This window comes from Lemur catta, chromosome 1 (genome assembly GCF_020740605.2).
Source record: "Lemur catta isolate mLemCat1 chromosome 1, mLemCat1.pri, whole genome shotgun sequence".
Taxonomy (NCBI): Eukaryota; Metazoa; Chordata; class Mammalia; order Primates; family Lemuridae; genus Lemur; species Lemur catta.
The window spans coordinates 23,184,865-23,206,399 of NC_059128.1; the positions used below are offsets into that span (position 1 = coordinate 23,184,865).

The window sequence follows — 21,535 nt, forward strand, 5'->3', positions numbered from 1 at the left end:
CCATTGCCACAATCCAGGTATAGAATATTTTTATCATCCCAAAAAGTCTTTGCCTGCCCTCTTACTGTCAATCCCGTTCCACACCCCAGCAACCACCAATCTGTTTTCTGTCGCTACCATTGTGTCTTTTTTAGAATTTCATATAAATGAATTGCTGCAGTATATAGTCTTTTGTGTCTGGCTTATTTCGTTTAGCATCCTGCTTTTGAGATTCATCAGTATTGTTGCCTGGATCAATCAATTTGTTCCTTTTAATGTATTTCCTTTCTTTCCTCATCATGTTTCCTCTACCTTTTTGAACATATAGAGCATATTTATAACAGCGTTTTAACATCCTTGTCTGCTGATACCGTGTCATTTCAGTTCTGTTTCTATTGCTTGACTTTTTGCCTGATCATAGGTCATATTTTCCTGTTTGTTTGAATGCCTGGAAATTTTTTTTATTATTATATGTTGGACATTGTGAATTTTACATTGTTGGGTTCTGTATTTTCTTGTATTCCTTTAGGTAATGTTGGACTTTGTTCTTGGAATCCACTGGACCCTTTTGAGACTAGTTTTTAAGGTTAGGGTGGATCCACACCAATTTTTAGTCTAGGGCCAAATATTTAATAGCTCTACTACTAAGGTGATACCCTTCTAAGGACTCTATTAGATGCCCCATGAGATCTTTCCATTTTGGTGGGTGAAAATATTAATACAAACTATTCCTCACTCCACAGGAGGGCCAGGAATTGTTCTGTCTATTGCTTTCTGCTGGATCTTTCCCCAGCCTCTGGTAGTTTCTTCTCCTACATATGCAGATCAGTACTCTTCCCAAGGCTCAAGAGGACCCCTCTGCAGATCCCTAAAGCTCTGTTTTTGCACCTCCCTTCTCTCCTGTACACTGTTCAACAAATTCCAGCCACCTTAGTCTCCCCAACTCTGATCTCACTTGGCAACTCTCCACTCCAGTCTCAACTGTCCTCAGTTAACAAGACTGGGTACCCATTCCTCAGGCTGCAGCCTGGAACCTACCTCCAGGCAGTACAGGAACAATCCAAATTTCCAAAGGTTCACCTTTTGTGTCAGTTTTTTGCTGTTTTTTTTTTTAAGACAAGGTCTCTGTTGCTGGGCTAGAGTGCAGTGGTGTCATCATAGCTCACTGTGACCTCAAATTCTTGGGCTTAAGTGATCCCCCCACCTCAGCCTACCGAGTAGCTGGCAACTACAGGTGCACACCTCCATGCCTGCCTAATTTTTTTATATTTTGTAGAGACATGGTCTCACTATGTTATTCAGGCTGGTCTTGAACTCCTGGCCTCAAGCAGTCCTCTTGCCTCGGCCTTCCACAGTGCTAGGATTATAGGTTTGAATCACCGCTCCTGGCCTTATATTTTGCCCAGTTTTCTATTGTTTACTGCAGGAAGGTAAATCTAGTCCCTTGTACTCTGTCATGGCTGGAAGTGGAAGTCTCTTTCTACATGTAGATTAAGCATGTATTGATATTCTAGGGGAAAGTTATGGTACTTGACTCATCAGTTCTCAACATACTTAAATATAACACACTTTAATATCTGCTTTATTCTTAAATGATGTTGTTTGGTGTTAACACTAATTAGGCTAATCTAAGCTTATTCTCTGATCAACTTGAAATTGTCTGCATAGAGTATTAATTTAGGGCTATTTGTGGCCAACTTATCTAGAGTAGCTTCCCATGAATGATGAGTATGTTAGTATTCTAAGAACATTTGTTAGCCATCTGTATATCTGATTGGTTGATTAGTTTGTCATATGAACTGTGTCACGTTCGCAGTTTTTTGTTTTTTTTGTGAGACAGAGTCTCACTCTGTTGCCCAGGCTAGAGTGCCATGGCATCAGCCTAGCTCACTGCAACCTCAACCATGGCATCAGCCTAGCTCACTGCAACCTCAAACTCCTGGGCTTAAGCGATCCTCCTGCCTCAGCCTCCCGAGTAGCTGGGACTACAGGCATGCGCCACCATGCCTGGCTAATTTTTCTCTATATATTTTTAGTTGTCCACATAATTTCTTTCTATTTTTTTTTTTTTTTTTAGTAAGGATGGGGTCTTGCTCTTGCTCAGGCTGGTCTTGAACTCCTAAGCTCAAACGATCCACCTGCCTCAGCCTCCCAGAGTACTAGGATTACAGGCGTGAGCCACCGCGCCCGGCCACATTTTTAAAAATATGAATTTGCTGACTTTCTAATATATGTGAGAAAATTACTGCAACTTTTTCTTATTCATGAGTATTCATGGTTGAAAAGACCATAAAACAGTTCTTAGCCGTTTGCAAGCTGATCTTTTGAATTTATTGTGTTGCTCTGTATAACAGAACAGTTGTTTGGATGTCTGTTCAAAGCTTGACCTACCATAATGTTAAAACCTCAAATATTTAGTCACTTAGAAATTAGAGAAATGTATTTTAATTTATTTGTTTTAGGGAATATGAACATAACAGGATTAAAAATAAGATTTTAGGCCAGGTGCGGTGTCATGGCGCCTGTAGTCCCAGCTGCTTGGGAGGCTGAGGCAAGAGGATTGCTTGAGCCCAGAAGTTTGAGGTTGAAGTGAGCTGCAGCGACACCACTGCACTCTACCTGGAGCGACAGAGTGAGACTCTTTCTCAAAAAAACAAAAACAAAAACACCATAAAAAAGATTTTACATTTTTACAGATACGCTATTGCTGTCTGGTAAGAGTTTTAAGGAAACAACATATAATAAAATGAAGCTCTTAAGAGGAAAATTTTGGGGTCTAAATGGCTTTATGTCTGGTCTTATGTGTAAAATTATTTGCAGTACAGCTAGTTGGAATGAATATTGAAGTTGGGAGACCTAGATTCTAGTCTCAGCTCTGCCATTTACTACTGTGTGACTGTAAGCAAGTCACCACCTTTGTGAGACTCTCCTAACCTATAAAATGAAGATAATAATAAATATCCTACCTACTGTCAAGGTACATGTGGAGCGCTGAGTGAGGTGGTATGGCCAAAATCCTTTGAAGATGCTAACGTGCCATTGAAGTATTAGTTATTAAACTTATTTTTTACATTATATGAAATCTGTTAACAGCTAGAGTGACGGAATATAAAGTGAGATGTATTTATTTGCATTTATATTCCATACAATTTACTGTGCAAAAATATGTTGAAATGGAAGAAGTGAAACATAGGACTGATTAGACAGAATGGAGCTAGAAGAGATTGCTGTATTTTTTCCATTCCTTTTTCATTAGCATTATTTTGTTTTCTCTCCCTATGATTTTCCAGGCAAAGAATGTGTGCAGCAGTTAGCTGAAAATACCAGATATTTCAGGAGACGCCTGAAAGAGATGGGCTTCATCATCTATGGAAATGAAGATTCTCCAGTGGTGCCTTTGATGCTCTACATGCCAGCCAAAATTGGGTACATTTTGTTACAGGGCACAGACTAGTCCCTGATTAGACTTAAGGTCTCTGTGATGTGAGACTAGGGCTTATGTATTTTGTTAGGGAAAATTGTCTTGTCCTTATTGTGTTAACCTTCATTTGGTGGATGTGCCATAGATTAAATAGTAGATTCCAAATTGCAGAATATGTTAATTGTCATTCTTACCTTAAACAAACATTTCAGTTTAATGCACTCTTCTAGTGGCTTGTGATAAATCAGGGAACAAAACACAAACATCCCTGTCCTTGTGGAGCTTACATTCTAGTGGGGCAAGAGTCAGACAAACATAATAAACAAATAAATTATGTAGTATATTAGGATGTGTTAAGTGTTATGGAAAAAAATAGAGCAGGATATGTATGGGGAATTGAGAGTGCCCTGTGGACAGGCAGATGACAGTGTTAGATAAGGGTGGTCAGGGTGTAAGCCTCCTTGGGAAGGGAAGAGGACATCTTAGCAAAGACTTCAGGAAGCTGGGTGAGTTAGCCATTTGGAGAAAGAAGCGTCCGTGGAAAGGTCACAGTGCAGGAGCCTGCTTAGCTGATGGAGGAATAGCACAGAGGTCACTGGAACTGGAGTACAGTGCCCAAGAGGGAGCACTGGGCCCTGAGGTGAGAGAGATTATATCAGGGTGTGTTATTGGATATTTACCAGGTATGCCAATTACACCAGCTTCTTTGGTTTATACAAGGCATATGTAGTAGAAAGCCTTTCCCTGGGATAGTTTTCAATGTATTGGGGAAGTCCAGATGTTTAACGACACCAGAAGACATTTGAAAAGCAAATGAATTATAATTATATTGAACAAATTTAATTATATGCAAAATTGCACTGGAGATGTAGCCTAAAGGAATGATCTGCTTAGTATAGGCTCAGTAAGAAAGGCACATCTTTTTGGATGGGTGAGTTTTGAGCTGGACACATAAAATATAAAATTATAAGGATCATGTCTCCAGTTTGATAGAACTCATTAAAGGAGCAAATATTTTTATTTATTTTTTAATCCCCAGTGCCCACCACAGTCCCTGGCACCCAGGGTGCACTCAGTAGATGTTTACTAAAGTGAATATGGGGGAAAATTAAATTAGGGAATCTGCAAGTATGTAGATTCCAAAGATAGTGAAAGGATATGAGGAAAAGGTGCTTGCTGAGAGAAGAGGAATTCTGTTTTCAACACAAAGTCATATGGGCAATTGGCATTATGGCCTTCAGAGGATGTGGTGGGGAATTTTCTTCATTCTTTTTTTTTTTTGAGACAGGGTCTCGCTTTGTTGCCCGGGCTAGAGTGAGTGCTGTGGCATCAGCCTAGCTCACAGCAACCTCAAACTCCTGGGCTTAAGCAATCCTACTGCCTCAGCCTCCCAAGTAGCTCGGACTACAGGCATGCACTACCATGCCTGGCTAATTTTTTCTATATATAGATTTTTAGCTGTCCAAATCATTTCTTTCTATTTTTGGTAGAGACGGGGTCTCACTCTTGCTCAGGCTGGTCTCGAACTCCTGACCTCGAGCGATCCACCCACCTCGGCCTTCCAGAGTGCTAGGATTACAGGTGTGAGCCACCGCGCCCGGCCTTCTTCATTCTTTTTTAAATGGAATTATCATAAATAAACCTGAAGCATTATCAAATCCAAAGGACTCAGTCTAGAACTCTTTATTTAGAGAGGGTTCTGTCTAATCCATTCTACACATGTGAAACTGACTATTTACATTATAATTAAGAAAGATTTAGAAATGGTGAAGAATTACAATAAAGCACTAGACTGGGAACTTGTGTGGCAGACACAGAGTACTCAGGTTCATTCTGACACAAAGGAGCTATGTTGAGGAAGATGTACAGGTACTAAAGGGAGTCTGAAAAGACTGGCATTAATGTAATGCCAAGTGTACATGATTTTTTTATTCTCAAACAAGTGCTGTAAACAGCTTCGGAAAAAGTCAAAAACAAGTAAGGTAGGTTAACAAGAGGAAAAGATGAAGAACACACATAATTTAGTAAATAAAATTAAATTAAAGTTAAAATGTGTTATTTAAACAAGGTACAGATTGGTCAGGCATGGTGGTTCATGCCTGTGATCCTAGCACTCTGGGAGGCCAAGGCAGGAGGGTCACTTGAGGTCAGGAGTTTAAGACCAGCCTGAACAAGAGCGAGACCCCGTCTCTACTACAAATAGAAAAACATTAGCTGGGCATGGTAGTGTGCGCTTGTAGTCCCACCTACTCAGGAGGCTGAGGTAGGAGGATTGCTTGAGCCCAGTAGTTTGAGGTTGCTGTGAGCTAGGCTGATGCCACGGCACTCTAGCCTGGGTAATAGAGTGAGACTCTGTATCAAAAAAAAAAAGACTGACATAGGTAAGACACAGATGGAGAGTAAGGCCACAGGCTATTAATTTGGCGTGGGGTGGGGATGGGGGTTGTAAAACAAGAATTGTGTAGACTGGGTAATCAGCCAAAGCCAGGGGATGAGCTGGCCTGACAAAGAAACCCTGAATTCCAAAGGCAGCTTTGCTTCCCAAGTCAATCAGAAAAATGCATGGTCTGGAGAGCTAATGCCAGCCAGCCATTCTGCCAGCAGAAAGATGTCCTTGTTACAGCAAATCTTCTGTATCCTCATAATCTTACAAATTTTTTAAACCATCAAGCTTAACATTTTAAGGGCCAGGTTTTAATTAAATTCAGGTTAGTTTTGAAGCCTCTGAACCACCATCAGGAACATTTTTAAGGCTAGACTTACAAATCTCTTTAGGCAAACCCTATTGAAATTGGTCTCTGCCAACTATATTCTTTCACGTTTGTGAAGGACACCATGTGGGAAAAGACCATCTCAAGACTGAATAAAAAACATTTTGGTGAACTGTCAATTTTAACTTTAAAAGAAGTTCATTCAGGACAGCAGGACTTTTGTAATGTATGGTTTGTCACTCTTCCTGGTTTCTTCTCCATGTTTTCCCCTTTGCAGCGCCTTTGGACGGGAGATGCTGAAGCGGAACATTGGTGTAGTTGTGGTAGGATTTCCTGCTACCCCAATTATTGAGTCCAGAGCCAGGTTTTGCCTGTCAGCAGCTCATACCAAAGAAATACTTGATACTGTAAGTAGATGCTTTTACCTTGGTATAAATAGGCCTTATGTTATAAGGGCCTGTATATCAGATGAAAGTAATCATATATTGATCCTGATGTTCTTTGAGCACCTAAGATATATTTACTGGTAAGACAGAGGAGGTGGTACACAATGCTACTGAAAACATTACTATTTAGTTAAAAAAAAAATGCAAAATCCTTAGCATCACCCACCAGACCCAGCATCATCAGAGCTCTGGAGAATTTTCCAGCTTCATCTTGTTCCACTGTATCCCTCATTATAGACTCTACAACTATACAATTCTCTTTTTACTCTAGCTATTTCTACTTAAGCTTTCTCGTATATTGTTCTAGCTATAGCATTTTTTCTCTTGATCCTTCTCTCCCCTTTGCCTGGCTGACTGCTACACATTCTTCACATTCCCACTTAAAGGACTTCCAAATCTTGCTGTGTGTTCCCCTGGAATCCTGAGATGCCCCTTACTAAATTTTTCACACCTATAATTATTTAATGGCAATCTTCTCCGTTAGATATATCTTGAGGATAGGAACTCAGTCTGTTTTGCTCATTCTATATCCCTAGCACCCACCACAGTGCCAGGCACCTAGTTGGGGCTCATCATCATTACTGAATTATTTATAAGCTCAATATATTCTCATCTCTTAATATTCTCTTAATATGCTATTGTTTCACATCTAAGATTTCAGACTTTAAGTAAGTATTGCTTTCTAGGAGTTTATAAAGCTTTTTAGAACATGACATTTGCATAAAATTAGTTGCTAGAAATATCTGTTAATTCATTAGAGCTACTAAGTTAAAAGAATATTATGAATGCTTGTTATTTTTGTTTTTGGTTTTTTTTTTGCGACAGTCTTCCTGTGTTGCCCGGGCTAGAGTGAGTGCTGTGGCATCAGCCTAGCTCACAGCAACTTCAAACTCCTGGGCTTAAGCGATCCTACTGCCTCAGCCTCCCGAGTAGCTGGGACTACAGGCATGCGCCACCATGCCCGGCTAATTTTTTCTATATATATTTTAGTTGGCCAGATAATTTCTTTCTATTTTCAGTAGAGACAGGGTCTCGCTCTTGTTCAGGCTGGTCTCAAACTCCTGACCTTGAGCGATCCGCCCGCCTTGGCCTCCCAGAGTGCTAGGATTACAGGCATGAGCTACCGCGCCCGGCCATGAATGCTTGTTTTTAAAAGTCCATTATAACAATTTGATTGACAATTTACATTTCTGAACAGCTGAAGACTTTTGACTTTTCTTCCTTATTTCTACATAGCAAATTTTCTACAAGCATGAGTGTATTGCTTTTTTTTCTTTAAATTGTGTTAAGAACACTTACCAGGAGATCTATCCTTGTAACAAATTTTTTAAGTATACAATGCAGTATTGTTAACTATAGGTACAATGTTGTTGTATGAGTGTATTGTTAATCACATTCTGACGTTATCAAATTGGATTGAGTGTTTTTGATACTGTGTCTTTTTCTTTTTCATTATTTTGATTATGCCTTTCTTTTTTTTTCTCCCTTTTCTTTTCTTTTCTTTTCTTTTCTTTTCTTTTCTTTTCTTTTCTTTTCTTTTCTTTTCTTTTTTTTTTTTTTTTTTTTTTGAGACAGAGTCTAGCTCTGTTGCCCCAGGTTGAGTGCAGTGGCATCTCAAATTCCCAGCCTCCCAGAATGCTAGGATTACAGGCATGAGCCACTGCACCCAGTTGCCTTGCATATTTTTTAAAATAGATTTTCCCATTTCTCAGAAATCTTGTGAATTTCTGGAATTTTTTTTTTATTAACCAAGTGATTTTAGCTTTTCTTTCCATTCTGCTCTATATGGATGTTTAGGAGTTTCAACATGCCTTTTTAAAAATATCTGTGTCATAAGCAGGGTCTACAGTAATTCACTATGTCTTCTGACAGTAACTTTGATTCCTGAGAACTGTGCAAATTCATGAAAGAATTTAGATTTAACCAGGATATCTACACAGATTTCTGTCGCCAACAACTATATTTGCCAATTGATAATTCTAATCCTTTTCATAAGATCCACTTGAGGGCTTTTTGGACTTAGCCTTCCATTTGGGTTTTTTTGTTTGTTTTTTTAAGCATAAAATACATTTTTGAAATCATGGGTTTGTTAAAGTCATTTTGTCTTACAATGTTTTAAGAAACTAAACATTAACTAGAACATTATGAGATGCAAACTAATTTTCATTTAATGGGCACTGTGACGTGATTCTATATATAGAAAATGCTGTAGAATCCACACAAGTGAGCTAATAAATGAATTCAACAAAATAGAAGAGTAAAATATCAGCACACAAAAATTAGTGGGAAAGCATTCAAAAGAATAAAATACCTAGAAATAAATTTAACCAAGAAAATCTTTCCCTTGTATACTGGTTAAATTTATAATTCTGTACCATACATTCAGATTTGTATACTAAAAACTGCAAAACTTAGCTGAAAGAAATTAAAGAAATAAATGAAAAGACATCCCATGTTCATAGATTGGAAGATTTAATATTTGTTAAGATGGCAGTATAGCAATCTACGGTTCTAAGATCCCTGTTGAAATTCTAGTAGCCTTTTTTGTAAAAATGGAAAAACTGATCCTCAAATTCATATGGCACTGGCAGGGGCTCTAAATAGCCAAAATAATATTGAAAAGGAAAATCAGAGTTGGAAGGCTCACACTTACCAGTTTCAAAACTTTCTGTAAAAGTACATAATTAAAACAGTGGAGTACTAGCATAAGGATAGATGTATAGACCAATGAAACAGAATTGAGAGTTCAGAAATAAACCCAAGCCTCTGTGGCCAATTTATTTTCAACAAGGGAGCCAAGACTTTCAACAAGAGAAATAGTCTCTTCAACAACTGTTGCTTTAACAACTAGATGCAAAAGAATGAAGTTGCAACCCTACAACATGGATAAACTTTGAAAACATTATGCTAAGTGAAAGAAACCCAACACAAAGACCACATAATTTATAATTCCATTTATAAGAAATGTGCAGAATAGGCAAATCTGTAGGGTCAGAAAGTAGACTGGTGGTAGTTGGGCCTGAGGGGAAGGAGGATTGAGGATTCATGTGGGATTTCTTTTGGGAGTGATAAAAATGCTCTAAAATCAGATAATGATGAAAGTTGTACAATTCTGAATATATTAATACTAAGATGTACTGAATTATGTACTTAAAGGTGAATTTTGTTGAATGTGAATTGTATCTCAAAGCCATTATTTTTAAAAATGGGAAGGGCACAAGGATATGAGCTGGTGGGGGAGAGGATGGCTGTTTTAGAATATTCCCTTGTTCAACCCTGTAATTAACAAATGTTTTTTTCCTGGGAATCCATCTTACTGTGATCCAGAGGTTCAGTATAGACTGTTAATGAATGGTGATGCATTTAACGGTTCCTTGTTACTAATGTACCCAGATAACCTCCCACAAGAGTCAGCAGTTCCTATTACAACTTATCTTTTATACAACTTTATCTTTTATCTTTTATGCAAATAAAACTTATTTGTCTGAAATATTTGGCATAGGATCAGAGGAAATCTTGTAATTTAGATCCCCTTGAGCTACTAAAGATTTTTTTTCCTATCTAATCATTTTCTTTTTTAGACTGATGAAAAAATATTAGATTCTTCTGAAGTCAGAGTTCATAAATGTCCATTCCTTTGTTATCATGTGGCTTTTTAAATTAATAAATCTTATATCAGAGGTCAGGGGAATAAATGGTTAATAGGTCCTCCCAGCCTAAATTCAGTTTTAAATTATTTCCCTATGGAGCTTTCACTTAAACCTCTTCTCAAAGGTACCACTGTTCTGATGCCATATTGAAGTCTAGCTCTTAGTTTTTATATTTTTCACATTTTGAAATGAATATCTTTTCTTATGCTAGAATACATAAGGAATACTATCAGTAATTTTTTTCTATCACCAAACAGTGATTTTTAAAAATCAGATTTAAGAACAGGTAATATGTCTTTATACTAACTCTGAAATATAAGGTGTACATTTTCGTACAGAATTATAGTTACAAGATTGGACAGGTTTGTGTGATGTAGGTTTGGAGAATTACACTCAGGCAGCAGGGCATCTACTGCCCATCTGACAATTTTTTAGTCACTAATGAGATTATGTCCTAGATAGATCCATTGTCTCTGGAGCTGAGGCCCATTAGCTCCAAAGTCGTTATTAGATCCACTAGTTAATATCCATAGGCACTTGCGGAGTGAATAATTGGGGGCTGGGATCTGCCATTTATTGAAAACTGTATTCTGTGACCCATGTTAGGTGCTTCCTAATAAGTGGCAAAAATGACTTAGAATCTATGATTCCAAAAATTTTGTTCTCTTCCTTGGATTTCTCTTAGAGGCATCTGGAGCTTAGGGTCTCCCAGTCCTTCCATTAAATTGTTTCTGAGAAATTCTGAACACATATCACTTTCTTATATTGGGATCTTCTATTTTGACTCTGTATACTGCTTTTGGGAAAGGTTCACTCTGTGAACTGACACTTAGGATCCATGCATTTTCCTCTTCAACTAAGAGTTTATTTAAAAAATACATATAAGAAACCATGTCAGGGCCAGGCGCAGTGGCTCACGCCTGTAATCCTAGCACTCTGGGAGGCCAAGGCGGGTGGATTGCTCGAGGTCAGGAGTTCAAGACCAGCATCAGCAAGAGCAAGACCCCATCTCTACTAAAAATAGAAAGAAATTATCTGGCCAACTAAAATATATATAGAGAAAAAAAAAAAATTAGCCGGGCATGGTGACGCATGCCTGTAGTCCCAGCTACTGGGGAGGCTGAGGCAGTAGGATCACTTAAGCCCAGGAGTTTGAGGTTGCTGTGAGCTAGGCTGACGCCATGGCACTCACTGTAGCCCAGGCAACACAGCGAGACTCTGTCTCAAAAAAAAAAAAAAAAAAAAGAAACCATGTCAGGATTACCTCTAGCAAGTAGGACTAGCATCACAATCAGGAAGAGACTTTTCATTTCATACCTTTCTTTAGTGTTAGAATTTTTTATAAGAAACATATTTACTCCGAAAAATAAAAGAGCAATTTTTACAGAAAAGGAGGACATTTATACTGAGATCATTAGAGTTTTAATGGGAAAACAAGATAATCTCTCAAGGTTAGGACTGTAGAGTTTAGAACAGGCCCTGAGTTCATATCCCAGCCAGTCCTTTCCTTGTTGCCTCACCCGTGCCATGTCTGTTCCCCTTGGAGTCTCCTTCTGATCACTTACACTTTTTCTTACTAAGTCTGCACAGCCGCCCACTTTGGGGACTTTCTTAATCCTGCACCTAGGAAGCAACTCATACCTCTCATCAGTTTTGGGGATATACATAGTGTGATAATAGAACAAGTACTGAAGTAAGAAAGGAGAGATGGCAAACTGTAGCTGGTCTGGCAAGTTAAAGGTGCATATTCCTTTTTCTACCAAGTGTTATCATGCTTTGATGAATTATACCCTGCATACCTGGCTATGCATAACTCATTATTCATGGTCAGCCTGAAGGCCTTATTCAAAAAGCAGCTCTTTCCATAGCTGTATCATGGTCTGATCTGAATAAATGCACTAGACATGGTAAGTCCCACCAAAGGATAACCTTGCCATGATTTTTTTTTTAGCAAAATAAAGCACCAGGAATGCCTACATTCTACTGGCTCTGACTGACCTCAACTTTTGTCCTGTGTATTTTAGGCTTTAAAGGAGATAGATGAAGTTGGAGACTTACTGCAGCTGAAGTATTCCCGTCATCGGTTGGTACCTCTACTGGACAGGCCCTTTGACGAGACTACATATGAAGAAACAGAAGACTGAGCCTTTTTGGTGCTCCCATAGAGGGACTTTCCCTCACCCAGGACAGTGTGTGGCCTTTCTGAGCCAGTTCCAGGAACCACACTTCTGGGGCCATCTCATGTGAAAAACATTTCCTCAACTACTAAAGGTGGCCACCGCCACTCTAAATAGCATTTTGTAAATAGTGAAAAACTGCTTCACATCTTTCTTTTGCGAAACCTCACCTTAAAAATGGAGGTGACCCACTTTGCTTTTTTGTCCATTAAAAAAATGTTTTATTTTATAACTACTGTACTTGTGAAATCACGCTCACTCACCCTAGCCTGTCTCTGGCTGACCACCCAGGCCACTCCCCTTTCCCAGCCACCTCGCAGACTTGGAGCCAGCGAGAGCTGCTGCCAGCCTGGCTCACAGCTGCGAGACTCCCCGGCCCTCCTCCCTTGGGAGCAAGTGCCTTCCACTCACTTCCCATCCAGGTCTCAGAGGTTGCCAACCTTGGAATCCTCATTTAACCAGTCAAGTAATCAACCAAAGTTGTCTCCCTTTAATCTTAAGTTTAGCCTTTTAAGAAAAACAGTAAATGATAACATTGCCAAAAGGCTCATTGTGTAACTCCCTCTGGCCAGGGGCCTTACTCCTTTCTGTTCTGGTCTCCATATGATTTCTTCCTTCACCATCAACTATTTCTTCATAGTGGTCACAGTCTGAGAGTATGGTCCAAATTCTGGGTTCTTCCCAAACTCTAACCCTAATACATCCCATCCCCTATTTAAAACACTTATTGTTTTAAAAGCAGCCACATCCCACCCTGGTCAGTCCTCTGTGGTGCAGCTGACTCTCACATCTCGCCATTTTGAGTACAGGGTTGTTCTATAGAGTGATGTGCACTCCTGGTGGGTGAGGGTAAGGGGCAGTGAGGAAAGGATTGATTACTGCTTGCAGAGTCTGTGGCTTAGGTTTCTTACTGCTTTCTACTTTTCAAAATGATGACAGCCTCTGCCTGGCTCTGGGTCCAGATTAGGATTTAAACTGATAAAGGAAAATGACAGTAAATCCTCTGCTCAGAAATCATTTATCATGTTCCTATTTAAAGATTAGAGTTATTAGCCCTTTTAGAAGCTGGCCCACTTAAATATTATTCTTCTGAATGCTAGTTCTCTTTTATTCTTGATGTCCTAAAACAATTTTAATCTGGCATCTGGAATTGGGGTCTCCCTGTCTTTCCATTATACATTGTTTCTTCTTTTCTGAGAAATTCTGAACACATAGATACCTTTCCTAAACTGGGATCCCTCTATTTTGACTTTGTTTTCATACTATAACCAGGTAAGGGGACTTCTTTCAGAGAGCTTTATACTGCTTGACCAAAGAACAATCTGAAAATCACCATTTTAAAGTTGTTATTTTTTCTGTTGAACCAAAGTTTAAGTGAAGAGAACTTTTGGCTTTATTATTATACCCAAGAACAGCCTGTCTTTTAGTAGCCATCAAGTATTATAAGGGAAGGATTGAGAATAGAATGGAAAAACAATGTGTGAAACTCCTTTTACACATCTCTATTTTTGAAATTGCTCCATTTATTGGTAAGGATTCTCAATCCAAATTCTCCTGGGTATCTTGTCATCATCTGTGATATGTTTGTGCAAATACATGTAGAGGATGTAAGCAATATTATTGTTTGTGAAGTTTTGTTTTCATGTCTTAAGTTATCTTTGGTCACTCTCAGCATCTGAGAGCATTAAGCCCTTGAGATATTCCAAGGTTTTATTTTACTTTTTTAAAGAACAGAAAAGGGTGAATAAAAGAACCAAGGAGAAATGCAGAGACTGTATTTAGCAAGTACAAGTTAAAGTAAAAAAGAGATTATGGTAATAAGTAAGTAATTAGTCCTGTAAAATCAAATACATTGCTAACCTTTCCTGCATATTTAGTTCCCCACCAGAGAATCCCACTGGAATACCAGATAGCTTTTGCCCTGCAGTTACTATTTAATGGTGTAGGTGTAGGGTTTGCATAAGTCACAAACTTTAAGCAATGAACTTACTCCACTAGTCTTTTTATTTTGGTTTGCATGAAGTCACTGCAAATTAAAATATCAGTTAGTATGGGCATTTAAAAACATGTATCACTTTGTTGGTGCAAAGTTATTTCAGGATAAATGCAATTAAGTTACAAGTTTATTTTGAAGAGACAAAATTCCTGTGATGTATACAGGACCTCTGTACTTTCTAGAGGACAAAATGTCCTGTATACATGGCTGGTTGTCTCTTCTTGCAACTGTAATGTAAATCTAGGGTCCAGTCATATCATAGGTATCATTATTTCCCCAAGAACTTGGGGAAATACAGATGTATATACAGTCATTGAGAATAAGTAAAAATCTGGGACATACAAGTATTATTTAGTACACAGTTTAACATGGCCTGATTTGAGAATCTGATGGGATTCAAACAGGTATCAGGTAACCATTACTACCAAAGCTGATAATCTGAGTCAACTGATAGAGTTGTGACTAATCCTTATCACTTTTTCTCATCCCTCTTTTTATTTAACATTGCCCTTATCCATTTCAGGTTTACAAGACCTCTTCCAGTAGATCACATCAGAAACTAGGAAATTTATAGCTAGGGGACATCAAAATCACATACAAAGAGTGGATCAAGTAGCAGTTTCCTCCCATCTTTACTTTAACAGCTTTAACCGAGGAGGGGCAAGGACTCCGGAGCACTTTCTTAACTTTATGCTTTGCTTTGAGAAATTTTTCCCTTTAACAAAAGAGTCTAGTCTCCAGAACTCCAAAGTATTGCTTGTTTATTTGAAGAATCCAGCCGTCTTAGTCCTTTAGTCACTTTGTTAAACTTTCATGATAGGGTGAGGATTTTAGATGGTCAAAACAGGATTTTTCCTCCTGTAGTCATGTAAGGTGAACAGAAACATCCTACACAACTACTGAGGGCTCTGTGTTGGCCCCACGTCCTTTCAGAGGCCAAGGAATGCTTCAGTGATTTGTCTCTACAGTCTGGCCATCCTTTATTTGTCCATCCCTTCTCTACGTTCCAATTCTTGATTTTTACAATTCCAACACTAGAGAAAACTTATAAATGGTGGTGTCAGGCTTTGAGGATTGACAGATTGACACCCTGGTTCTCTTTGTAGGGTCTGCCTTCCATTTCATGTGGAGGCAGGGAACTTTTATTTCTTCCCTACTTAATGGAGCCTGTGTCTAAGTTTCTTGACTAGTTTGGTCTAGCTGAATTTTCTAGTGTATAATACACTTTGCTTCCTATTAGTAAAAACCAGGAGGAAGAATGGCTTACATGGAGAGGCTTCCTGACTTCTCAGGGAAAGAGGGAAAGAGTGATGATATCTACCACTACCTCCCTGTTTTTCCCCCTTTTCCAAATTGATGAGGATCTCTGTTCCCCAGTGATCCTGGATTGGGCAACAGTGGAGAATTGCTGGTCATGCGCAGGCAGTGAAGAAAGAGAATGTGGGTAGTTCTTGTTTTTTAAGAATTTGTAGGAGGCCAGGTGCGGTGACTCACGCCTGTAATCCTAGCACTCTGGGAGGCCGACTGAGGTGGGTGGGTTGCTCGAGGTCAGGAGTTCAAGACCAGCCTGAGCAAGAGCAATACCCCATCTCTACTAAAAAATAGAAAGAAATTATCTGGCCAACTAAAATATATATAGAAAAAATTAACCGGGCATGGTAGCGCATGCCTGTAGTCCCAGCTACTCGGGAGGCTGAGGCAGTAGGATCGTTTAAGCCCAGGAGTTTGAGGTTGCTGTGAGCTAGGCTGATGCCACGGCACTCACTCTAGCCCAGGCAACAAAGCGAGACTCTGTCTCAAAAAAAAAAAAAAAAAAAGAATTTGTAGGGTTGTGGCAAATCTACCTAGAGAAAGTTAAATACATTTGTTCTCTTGTATAAAGAATTGCTGTGACACAATTCCCGGGGTGTCTTTCCTCATGTTCTAGGTAAGCCAAAATGGATTTTAATCTCTACTTGTTATAACCATGTGGTTGGAAAAAGAGGGAGAGAGAGAGAGTGGTGGTTTTCCTTCTGTCTACATTCATAAAGATGATCAATAGAGCATTTCAAAGAGGTAAAATCAGCTTAACCCAAAGGGGTTGTGAAGGGAGGAGGTATGAAAGTCAAGGATTCTTTTTGGCTACTGAGCCAAGAACCTATAGTTTTTTGATTTGTTTTTGCAGTCCCAGAACCTATAGATGTGCTGCTACCTGCTTAACATGGACACTTAGTGCTCAGCAGGCATCTTAATCCATTAAGCCAGTTAATCCAGATACCTTCCATGTGGAGAAATGCATGTCCCTTTCTCTCCTCAGCTTTATCCACATGAAATGCGTGCCCGGCCAGATAGCTGAATTAGAGTGCTGGGTTCCTCCCTTATCATGCAGAAGAAATGCTAGGACTAGCTGATGATCCCCTTGCTTTAATTGTATAGAAAATGCTGCTGTTCCTTTTATCATTTCCAGTGACTTCTGTTTTCCAGGCAGTTTTTGCTATAGATTGAGTCTTTTCTAGGGAGGAAACCAAAGGGGCTAGTTTATTCTGGTCTTCTCTGTTGAGTCTGGAAGTATCACATTCACAGTCCACCCTTGGGAGTAGCTTGGTGTGGGGAGCTGTGGACAAAGTTTTATTTACTACATAGTGCACATGATAAATGGCCTTAAACTGTGATTCTGTCTGGTATGATGAGTTATAATAAACTGACCTTAAAGAATGCAGTGGCTCTGAAACTGCAGTTACTGTGTTCTTAATGAAGCAATACCCAAAGCTCTGTTCTTCTGGAGCAGTTGTGGGGAGATTTGAATGAAAGGTACAAATTAGAGCAGTACCCTGATCTTGTACTTTCTAAGTGTCCTGCCTTGTCATCTGCATGGATAAGTGATTCCTGCTATGCACAAGGAGACTCAAGCCAATTCGGTCTGCTTTTTCCAACACAATTCCCAGGTTTCTTGTACAAAGCTTGGTTGCTTGGCCCAGGTCTCCCAAGAGAGTGGGGGACATGTCACTGACTAGGGTGGGATGGTGTCTTTACCCTTAACATTTGGTCTTATAACCTCAGTGATGTTAAGCCAATGGTTGTACTTATAAAAAGCATCCTTGCTGGTTCTTCACGGGACACTGGAAGTCACCTGTCACTCTAGGCAGCATGCCCACACGGTCTGGATGATCCCTCTCTGAGGCAGCTAACAGTAAGAGAAGGGGAGAGACAGAACAGGAGAGCAGTAGCTTATGGGAGAGCCAACATCTTATTTTGTTGACCCTTATTTTTCCACTGACCAAGTTACCTGTAAACTGGAATTTGCAAGGGGTGCTATGATGAAAACTCCTTTCTGTTGCTGTAATGTTCATATAACCTGGGAAAGTAGAGAAGGGGAAGTGTAAATAAACATTTAACAATTTTAGTAATGTGTTAAGATGTTACTCTCCCTTATTCCTGTCTCCCCTTTTTGCCAGATGATTTTTATTTTTATTTTTTACTTTATCAGATGACTGTGAAGCTATAAATAGTGGATTGGGGTAGGTGTATCAATTTTGAGAGTGCATGTTATAATAACTGAAGGGGAAGTACTTCAGATGACTTAAGAATCATCCCATGCAAATATATTGTTTTGCCCTAATAAAATATTCAGAAAGATCTATTTGTGTTTATTCATTCAACCAATAAACACTGAGTGCTGTCTCTGTGCCCGGCAGTGCACTAGGCATTACCAATAAGAGCAAAGAACAGATGTGGTTCCTACTTTCTAGTAAACAAATAAGCACACGAACCTATATGTCATTTTACAGACTGCTAAGTGCTATGGAGGACAAGTGAAGAAGTGTGGTAAAAGATCGTAACCAGTATCTTGTTTAGATAGGGCTGATAGAGAAAACTTTTCTGAGGAAGGAGGGTCAGAAAGAAAGTGTGGTTGGAGCTCAGTAAGCAAAGGGGAGAAGGGTGAGATGTGGCTGGCAAGGAGGTGGTAGAGGCCAGCTGCATCGGGCTTGTAGGTCGTGGTGAGGTGTTTTCTCTTATGCAGAGGAAACCAGTGAAAAATTTTAGGCATTGAAAAAGATAAGCTTGGCTGGGTGCGGTGGCCCATGCCTGTAATCCTAGCACTCTGGGAGGCCAAGGTGGGAGGATTGCTTTAGCTCAGGAGTTTGAGACCAGCTTGAGCAAGAGTGAGACCCCATTTCTACTAAAAATAGAAAAAATGAGCCAGGTGTGGTGATGTGTGCCTGTAGTCCCAGCATCTTTGGGAGGCTGAGGCAGGAGGATCGCTTGAGCCCAGGTGTTGGAGGTTGCAGTGAGCTATGATGACACCACTGCACTCTAGCCAGAATGACAGAGCGAGACTCTGCCTCCAAAAACAAAAAAAAAGCCCTAGTCTGCTTTTCTGTAGACATTGACAAGTTGATAAAATTTATATGGAAATGCAAAGGACCTAGAATAGTCAAAATTTTGAAAAAGAACTTACACTATCTGATTTCAAGACTTTTTATTAATATAAAGCCAACAGTAACCAAGACAGTGGTGTGCATTGGCATTAGGGTAGTCACATAGATCAATAAAATAGAGAGTCCAGAGATAGTCCCACACACATATGGTCAGCTGATTTTCCAAAGGTGCCAAGGTAATTCAGTGAGCAAAGTAATTATTTCAACTAATGGTGCTGCAACAACTGTGTTTCCATATGGGGGGAAGTGACCTTCAACCCTTACCTCACAGCATATATAATAATTCAAAATAAATCATAGATCCCAACACTAAAACTACAAAACTGCTAGAAGAAAATAGAAAAGAAAATCTGTGACTTTAGGTTAGGAATGATTTCTTAGGACACAAAGAGCATGACTCTAAGAGAAAAAATTGATAAACTGGACTCAATCACAACGAAAACTTCAAAAGAATAAAAAGCAAATCACAGACAGGTAAAATATTCACAATACATATATTTGATAAAGGCTTTCTATGCAGAATATATAAAGAACTTAAGTCTGCTCAACAAAAAAAATACGTAAAAGATTTGAACAAACACGTTACAAAAAGGTATACTAATGTCCAATAAGCACATGAAAAAATATTCAACATTATTGGTCATTAGGAATATGCAAATGAAAACTACAGTAAGATTCTACCACCACTCCCCCAGGATGGCTAAAATTAAAACCGATTACAATATAGCACTGCCAAAGACATGGAACAACTGAAACTTGCAAAATGGTACAGCCACTTAAGAAAACAATTTGGCATTTTGGAGGCAGCAATTCCACTCATAGGTATTTACCCAAGAGAAATGAAAGCATGTCTACCCCAGGACTTGCACTTGAGTATCGGTAGCCATTTTATTCATAATATTATAGCTTCAAACTGGAAACAACTCAGAAGCCATCATGGTGAATGAATAAGCAAATTGTCCATATGATAGAATATTACTCAGCAATGAAAAAGAACAAATTACTGATACCCATGATAAGATGGATGACTCTCAGAACATGCTGAAAGAAGCCAAACAAAGAAATACACAAATATAACTCCGTTGATATGAAATTCTAGAAAAGGCAAAAGTAACCTATGGTGACAGAGTGGGATCAGTGGTTGCCAGGAGTCAAAGGGTAGGGGATGGGGTTTAACTATACAGAAGGACTATTAAAAGATAATTTTCAAAAAAGTATGAAATCATAACTCTTATGGATGTAAAAATGAATACATGTTAAAGATTTTATTTAACTTATTAATGAGGAAACTGGTAAGAGTGTTAAAACCAGTTCAAAGGGATATTGAAAGATAAATATTTATAGATCAGGAATACTGAAATGAAGGCAAAACTGGTTTCTTCCATTCTGGGAGAGGGAAGTCAATTGAACAGAACAGGACAGAATTTGCATTTCCTTTTTTTTTTTTTTTTTTTTTTTTTGAGACAGGGTCTTGCTTTGTTGCCCAGGCTAGAGTGCAGTGGCATCATCAAAGCTCACTGTTGCAACCTCAAACTCCTAAGCTCAAGTGATCCTCCTGCCTCAGCCTTTTGAGTAGCTGGGACTACAGATGTAGGCCACCAAACCCAGCTAATTTTTGTATTTTTTGTAGAGATGAGGTCTTGTTAATTTTGCTCAAACCGTTCTCAAACTCTTGGCTTCAAGTGATCCTCCCGCCTCAGCCTCCCAAAGTGCTGGAATTACAGGCATGAGCCACCCCACCTGGCCCAAAATTTACATTTCTATACACGAGAATTATTTTGCTTTGCTACCAGTTACCTACAACCTACAAAGTAACAGCTCAGACAATAAAAGATAACCTGAAAGGATATACTGTATGTAGACAATGCACAGTTTTCCACTGAAGCATAGTTTTTTGCTACAGCACACAGAAGGAAATTGGAGTGAAGGGAAGGTTTTATAGGATGATTGTGGTAGTGGTTACATGGATTATATGGATTACACTTGTCCAAACTCATTGAACTGTACAATTAAAATGGGTGTGTTGTATTATATGTAAATTAGACCTCAGTGAAGTTGATTAAAAAAAAAAAAAGATAATCAGCTTCATGGCTGGGTGAGAACAAGGGTGGGTACAGTGACCAACTAGGCTCTTACAGTCAGTATAGCATTCCCCGGGGAGAGGTCGGATGGATGTCCAGTGGTAGTGACTGACACAGAGATAGCTACTCAAGAATGAACGAACTCCTTATCTTCCAAGTCCGGTTGGATTTGGTGGAAGGTGCAAAAGTGTGTTGAAAAGACAAAATATTTGGCTGAATGTGAAAATACTTTTACAAAAAAACAAAACAAAAATGAAAAAGAACAAAGTGGTCTCACATTTAGTCTAGTAAATGTAATGTAATGTAGCAGGTGCTCAAAAACTAGGTTTCTTTTGGCTAACATTGGAGTGTTTGCCACGTACCAGACATCTTACTAAGTTGAACCTTATGAAACTGCCAATATTCAACCTTGTATCCAAAACATGGTTACTTCACATAGTTCATCCTAATAAAAATTCTTATCACGGATTCTCATTTTCTCCTCACACTCATGGGGTAGGTAACCCCCTCCCACGCACACCTGACAACAGCACAGAGGCCAAGTAACTTGTCCGATAATATTACCTACTTAGCAAAGGGTAGAAGCAGCATTCAAGCCCCAGGGGCCGACTCCAGACGCAGGCTCAGAACAGCCCTCAGGCTGTGCTCTGGGAACA

The 21,535-nt window shown here is 39.2% G+C and overlaps 1 protein-coding gene across 1 annotated transcript in view; it reads left to right on the forward strand.

Annotated features, from left to right (window-relative positions):
• SPTLC2 (serine palmitoyltransferase long chain base subunit 2) overlaps nt 1–12,613 on the forward strand; it is an 88,220-nt gene extending 75,607 nt beyond the window's left edge. Inside the window, exons 10-12 of the mRNA XM_045562701.1 lie at nt 3,270–3,405; nt 6,389–6,518; nt 12,232–12,613. Of these exons, the coding sequence (XP_045418657.1) occupies nt 3,270–3,405; nt 6,389–6,518; nt 12,232–12,351 (386 nt within the window). The 3' untranslated portion in view covers nt 12,352–12,613. The remainder of the gene's footprint in view (nt 1–3,269; nt 3,406–6,388; nt 6,519–12,231) is intronic.
• The last annotated feature ends 8,922 nt before the right edge of the window (nt 12,614–21,535 follow it).